The 5,055-nt window shown below is 70.1% G+C and overlaps 3 protein-coding genes across 5 annotated transcripts in view; 1 reads left to right on the top strand and 2 right to left on the bottom strand.

Annotated features, from left to right (window-relative positions):
• Window positions 1–25: 25 nt before the first annotated feature.
• LOC113978959 (interleukin-1 family member 10-like) lies at window positions 26–1,320 on the bottom strand. Its single transcript, XM_027706332.1, has 4 exons — window positions 1,210–1,320; window positions 753–893; window positions 562–686; window positions 26–252 (listed from the first exon to the last, which is right to left on the bottom strand). The coding sequence occupies exons 1-4, from the start codon at window positions 1,241–1,243 to the stop codon at window positions 49–51; spliced, it is 504 nt and encodes a 167-aa protein (XP_027562133.1). The 5' UTR covers window positions 1,244–1,320; the 3' UTR covers window positions 26–48.
• A 1,458-nt stretch (window positions 1,321–2,778) lies between these two features.
• Window positions 2,779–4,376, bottom strand: LOC113978956 (interleukin-36 receptor antagonist protein-like). 3 transcript variants are annotated; one of them, XM_027706328.1, is made up of 4 exons: window positions 4,260–4,376; window positions 3,972–4,032; window positions 3,589–3,896; window positions 2,779–3,278 (listed from the first exon to the last, which is right to left on the bottom strand). In XM_027706328.1, the coding sequence occupies exons 1-4, from the start codon at window positions 4,282–4,284 to the stop codon at window positions 2,815–2,817; spliced, it is 858 nt and encodes a 285-aa protein (XP_027562129.1). In that variant the 5' UTR covers window positions 4,285–4,376; the 3' UTR covers window positions 2,779–2,814. The 3 variants fall into 3 exon arrangements, with proteins under 3 accessions (XP_027562129.1, XP_027562128.1, XP_027562130.1); XM_027706329.1 differs by having other exon boundaries at window positions 2,962–3,278; window positions 3,589–3,719; window positions 3,808–3,896; window positions 3,972–4,284; XM_027706327.1 differs by having other exon boundaries at window positions 3,972–4,284.
• Window positions 4,377–4,789: 413 nt separating this feature from the next.
• The window catches only part of TMED4 (transmembrane p24 trafficking protein 4), a 1,853-nt gene continuing 1,587 nt past the window's right edge, over window positions 4,790–5,055 (top strand). Inside the window, exon 1 of the mRNA XM_027706330.1 lies at window positions 4,790–4,967. Within this exon, the coding sequence (XP_027562131.1) occupies window positions 4,820–4,967 (148 nt within the window). The 5' untranslated portion in view covers window positions 4,790–4,819. The remainder of the gene's footprint in view (window positions 4,968–5,055) is intronic.

The following is a 5,055-nucleotide window of genomic DNA, read 5'->3' as shown; positions in this document are numbered from 1 at the left end:
CCCCCGTGGGTGCCCCCCCTGAGTGCCCCCCGCCCGTGGGTGCCGGGGTCACTTTCGGCGCAGGTAGAATGCGGTGGCCCCGTGTGGGGGGGCCATGGCCAGGGCCTCCCCCGGGCCCGGGGTCGTGCTGAGGAACAGCCCCGGGAACGCTGCAGCCTCGAAGGTGTGCGTGGACCCCCCGTAGGTCTTGTAGAAGGTGAAGGGCGTGGCCTCGTCCCCCTCCTTTGAGAACAGCTCCAGCAGCCCCACGTCCTGCCGGAGGGGCACACAGGGCTGGGACACCACCCCGGGGTGGCACCGTCCCAGGGAACCCCCATCTCCAGGTGACTCCGTTGCCAGGTGACCCCACCTCCAGGTGACATCACCACCAGGTCCCCACCACCTCAGGGTGCCCCCACCTTGGGTCATCTACCTTGGGTTGACGAACCTTGGTGCCGCCCCGTGGTGCCCCCCCATGGTGCCCCCACCCTGGTGCCCCCCCATGGTGCCCCCCCATGGTGCCCCCACCTTGGTGCCCCCCCCATGGTGCCCCCCCATGGTCCCCCCCGGGCCCCCCCTCACCTCCAGGTGCAGCCGAGGCTCGGGGCCGGTGCCGCAGGACAGGGCGCGGGTGCCCCCGCGGATGCCCACGATGAGGGGGCAGCGCCGGCGCTCCAGGTGCCGGTTGGGCACGACGCTGATGGGCTCTGTGGGGACACGGGGCTGGGTGGGGGCCCTCCAGGGGGGTCACCCTCCCCACGGACGACACCCACCTTCCTGGGCAGCGTTGGCGACCTGCAGGCTGGTGGCCACCAGGAGCCCGTCCCGCAGGCACAGCCCCCTCTGCTCCGTGTCCCGCAGGATGTAGTGGTACGGCTGGGCCGGGGGGCGCGAGGACGCCGAGGCAATCGTCACTTATGGGGATACGGGGACATGTGGGGACACAGGGACGGGACACAGGGATGTGGGGATGAGGGACACAGCGGGGACGGACACACGGGGACACGGGGACGTGGGCACATCACAGGGACGTGGGGCCCACGGGTGATGGGCAGGTGAGACATGGGGAACAGGGGGACATGGGGTGTCTTGGGCACATGGAGATGTGGGGATATGACAAGGATGTGGGGATGGGGGACACGGGAATTTGGGAGCAGGGATGAACACAGGGACATGGGACAGGGACACCTGGGGACACAGGGGACCCGTGGGGCACCCGGCAGGAATTACCTCTCCCCAGGAAGTCCTCGAACAGGGCCTCCATGTCGGGGTCCACGACAGACTCGGCCGCATTCCCAGGCCCCGCCAGGATTCCCGGGGGGTGGGACCCCTTGGGGGGTCCCCGGGGACCCCGGGCCCCTCTGCACGAGGGAGGGGGGAGAGAGAGGGGGGTGAGGGTGGGTGTCACATGGGGTGACCTGACCCAGGGAGGGGCAGCCCCATCCCACCCTGTCCCCACTCACGTGACAGCAGGTCTGGACACGCGGGACATGGCTGGGCCTGGAGGGAGGGGGGACATGGGTGATACGGGGGACACAGGTGGAGGACACCCCTGCCACCCACCCCTGTCCCCTGCTGCCAGCCCTGGCCACCAGGAGCATCCAGAGTGAACACCCTGGGAATCCTTCCTGGGCAGGACCTGGCCTGTCCCTGTCCCTGTTCCCAGCCCTGGGAATTGTTCCCAGGCAGGACCTGGCCTGTCCCTGTCCCCGTTCCCAGGTACCTGTGACTCTGGCAGCTCCCGAGGTCCGGTCCTGTCTGGGCTTTGTCCCCTGTTGGTGGTGGTGGCTTTATAGGGCCGGGCAGGGCGGGGGGCAGAGCCCGCCCTGCTGATTGTAGGGCAGTGCCAGGCTGGGATGGGGAAATGCCACCTGGGCCCCTTGTCCCCATTATCCACCGTGCTGCCCATGGTCACTGTGGTCAGGGATGTCCCCCGTGCCATGTCCCCCCCCACCAGCCCTGTCCCCGCAGTGTGCCCTGTCCCACAGGTACTGGTGTGTCCCCAGTGCCCCGTCAGCGTGGTCCCATGTGCCCTGTCCCCATGGTGCCTGTGAGCCCTGTCCCCACAGGCACCTGTGTCCCATCCCCATAGTCCTGTGCCCCCTGTCCCTGTGGCCCCACAATCTCTGTTCCCACAGTGTCCCTGTGCCCCATTCCCACAGCCCCACATGTCCCATCCCCCTTTTCCTGTGTGCCCTGTCCCTGCTGTGCCCCCTGTCCCTGGGTCCCACATGCCCATGTGCCCCATCCCCGTGATACCTGTCCCCCCGTCCCCGTGTTTGTGTCCTCCCTGTCCCCGTGGTGTCCTGTACCCATGTGCCCCGTCCCTACAGCCCCGCGTGTCCCGGTGTCCTCCAGTCCCACATCCCCTGTCCCCGCGGCGTCCCGTGCCCCATTCCCACAGCCCGGCGTGTCCCACGCGTGCCGTGTCCCCGTGTGTCCCCTCCCCGCGGTGCCAAGCCGGGTGTGCCGGGCGGGAAGCGTCGTTTCCCCGGCGGGATCCGGGAAGGGGCGGCCCCGGGAGGTGCCCGGTCCGGGGCAGCCCCGGCTGCGTCACCCCGGGCTGGGGACGCGCCGTTCCCGTCCCCACGGGCCGGTGGCGCAACCCGGGACACCCCGCGGGTGACGCAGCCACCGCCGCCCCCCCCGTGCCCTGTCCCCGGTGCCACCCACGCCACGGGCACCGCGCTGACCTGAGCATCTTTATTGTCTGAGCGGTGCAGGAGGGAGGACGGCGCTGTCCCCGCGGGGATGGCACTGCCGGGGGTGGCGGGAGGGGGGTGGCACCAGCCCGGGTGGCACCAGGCCGAGGATGTCACTCTCCCGGGGAGGATGTCACCCTTCCGAAGGGGATGGCACCATCCGGGGGGATGGCACCTGCCCTGCAGTGAAGGTGTCACTTTCCCCAGTGGAATGTCGCCTTCGCCAGGGGGCTGGCACCATCCTCGGGGTGAGGATGTCACCAACCTGGGGGGGGATGTCACCCTCCCCAAGGGGCTGGCACTGTCCCGGGAGAGGTGCCACTGTCCCCAGGCTGAGGACGTCCCTGTTCCCAGTTGGGAGTGTCCCCACGGCTGTGCCAGGGGGGCTCAGCAGAGCTGGAAGTAGAAGTCGAGCAGGTGGGTGGCATCGTGGCTGCGGGACAGTGCCAGGGGCTGGTGGCCCCGGGCAGAGGTGCAGAGGAACCAGCCGGGGTTGGCAGCGGACTCGAAGCGCCACAGCCCGTCCTTGTAGGAGCGGAAGAAGGTGAAGGCGGCCGAGGCCTCCCCAGTGTGGGGCAGCTCCCGGATGTCCACGGCCTGCGGGGACAGGGGGGTCACCCACGGCCTGGGGGCAGCACGGCGGGGCTGGCACCCATGGCCAGCAGGGGACACGGGCACTGTGCCACCGGGGGCTGCGGTGGCACCGTCCCTGCAATGTCCCATCCCCACAGTCCCTGTGTCCCCACCCCACACTGTCCCATCCCTGAGGTCCCTGGGTCCCCATCCCGGCAGTCCCCATGTCCCCACCCTTGTGGTGTCCCCATCCCCATGGCATCCCCTTGGCATCCCTGTCCCACAGTGTCCCCATCCCTTTGGTGTCCCCTCAGTGTCCCCGTGTCTGTCCCACCTGCAGCCGCAGTGCCGGGGCAGTGCCGTTTTTGGGGTGGCTGGTGAGGCAGCGGGTGCCGTTGCGGATGCCCAGGATGACGGGGAGCCGGGTGGGCTCGAAGGCGCGGTTGGGCACCCAGAACACCTTCTCTGGGGGGGTCACACACCCGGGGGGCCATCAGGATTAGGGTCAGGGTCCCCCACCACCCCCACATCCCCCCCCGTGCCCCCTCGTCACCTTCCAGGGCGGCGTTGGCCCCTTGCAGGTGCCCGGCCAGCAGTTGGTCATCCCGCAGGTACAGCGACTTCTGGTTCACATCCCAGAGCCTGGGGGGGCACAGACGGCGGTGTCACCCTCTGCCACTCTCCGGGGTCCCCAGGGGTGCCCCCCGCCCTCCTTACCGGTACTGGAACACCTTGGTCTGCAGGGTGGGCGCCTGGCAGGGGGAGAAGCCTTCAGCCTCTGCGCAGAGGAGGAGGAAGAGGGAGAGGGTGAGGGCGCTGGCCATGGTGCCCCGGAGTCACCCTGGCACCCCCTGGCACCCCAACACCGGCCCAGCATCCCCGTCCTTATAACCCCCTCGAAACGCCAGTCCTGCGGGGGTGGGGGGCTCCCAGTGGCGTAACAACTCCCGCGGTTCCGCTTCCCCTGCCAGCCCGCCGGGCCCTGCCGGGGGTCCCCGCTCTCACCCGCGGGACCCCCCACCCCACTCATGCTGCGGGGCCGCGAGAGGGAGGAAGGAAGGAAGGAAGGTGGCGGCGGTGTTGCCACACTGCTGGGCAGGGAGGCGGGGCCCGCCCCTGCCCAGCGCTCAGCACCTCGGGGGGGTGACACCCGAGGTGAAACATCGAGGGGGGCGACACGGGGACGTGACAGGGGGTCAGTGCGACCCCCGACTGGCCGCAGCGGGGCTCGAACTCGAGTCTCCCCAACGCGGGGACGGCGCCCTCCCTGTTGCGCCACCGCAAGGAGGCGTCGTACGCATGCGTAGTTAGGAAGGCGGGAGCCCCACAGGAGCGGCGTGGGCAGCGCTGAGTGGCCCAGGGCGGGCAGCGCATGCGCAGAGAGCGAGGTGAAGTTTCCATGCACGGGCAGGGCGGTAAGGGCGCAACATGCGCTTGCGCAATGCGGGATGTGAAGCCGCGGCGCAGGCGCGGGGCGCTAAGAGCGGGAGAAGCGCACGCGTAGCGTGCGCGGTGAGGCGGCAGCTCATGCGCAGAGCGCCCCCGCGGGCGGCAGCGGCAGGGCCATGGCGGCGCTGAGGGCGCTGAGCGCGGGGGGGGCTGCGCTGCTGCTGCTGCTTCTCGGCTGCGGCGTACACGGGCTTTACTTCCACATTGGGGAGACAGAGAAGCGCTGCTTCATCGAGGAGATCCCCGACGAGACCATGGTCATGGGTGCGAGGGGAGGGGGCACGGCAGGGACCATTGTGGCGGGGGGGGAGACCACCGGGGACTTGGGGGGTAACGGGAGGAACCACTGCGG

The sequence above is a fragment of the Neopelma chrysocephalum genome, unplaced genomic scaffold, assembly GCF_003984885.1.
Source record: "Neopelma chrysocephalum unplaced genomic scaffold, ASM398488v2 Primary Assembly neopelma1_367, whole genome shotgun sequence".
Taxonomy (NCBI): domain Eukaryota; kingdom Metazoa; phylum Chordata; class Aves; order Passeriformes; family Pipridae; genus Neopelma; species Neopelma chrysocephalum.
The sequence above is the reverse complement of the archived record's forward strand: the minus strand, read 5'-3'. Positions and strand labels throughout refer to the sequence as shown.

Coding starts and splice junctions, on each gene's coding strand:
- LOC113978959 (XM_027706332.1), bottom strand. CDS start 1,243: ATGGAGGCCCTGTTCGAGGACTTCCTGGGGAGAG. Junction 894..1,209: donor CGAGGACTTCCTGGGGAGAG/GTAATTCCTGCC, acceptor TATCCCCATAAG/TGACGATTGCCTCGGCGTCC. Junction 253..561: donor AGCCTCGGCTGCACCTGGAG/GTGAGGGGGGGC, acceptor CCCCTCCGGCAG/GACGTGGGGCTGCTGGAGCT.
- LOC113978956 (XM_027706327.1), bottom strand. CDS start 4,078: ATGGCCAGCGCCCTCACCCTCTCCCTCTTCCTCCTCCTCTGCGCAGAG. Junction 3,897..3,971: donor ACCAAGGTGTTCCAGTACCG/GTAAGGAGGGCG, acceptor GTGCCCCCCCAG/GCTCTGGGATGTGAACCAGA. Junction 3,279..3,588: donor CCCCGGCACTGCGGCTGCAG/GTGGGACAGACA, acceptor CTGTCCCCGCAG/GCCGTGGACATCCGGGAGCT.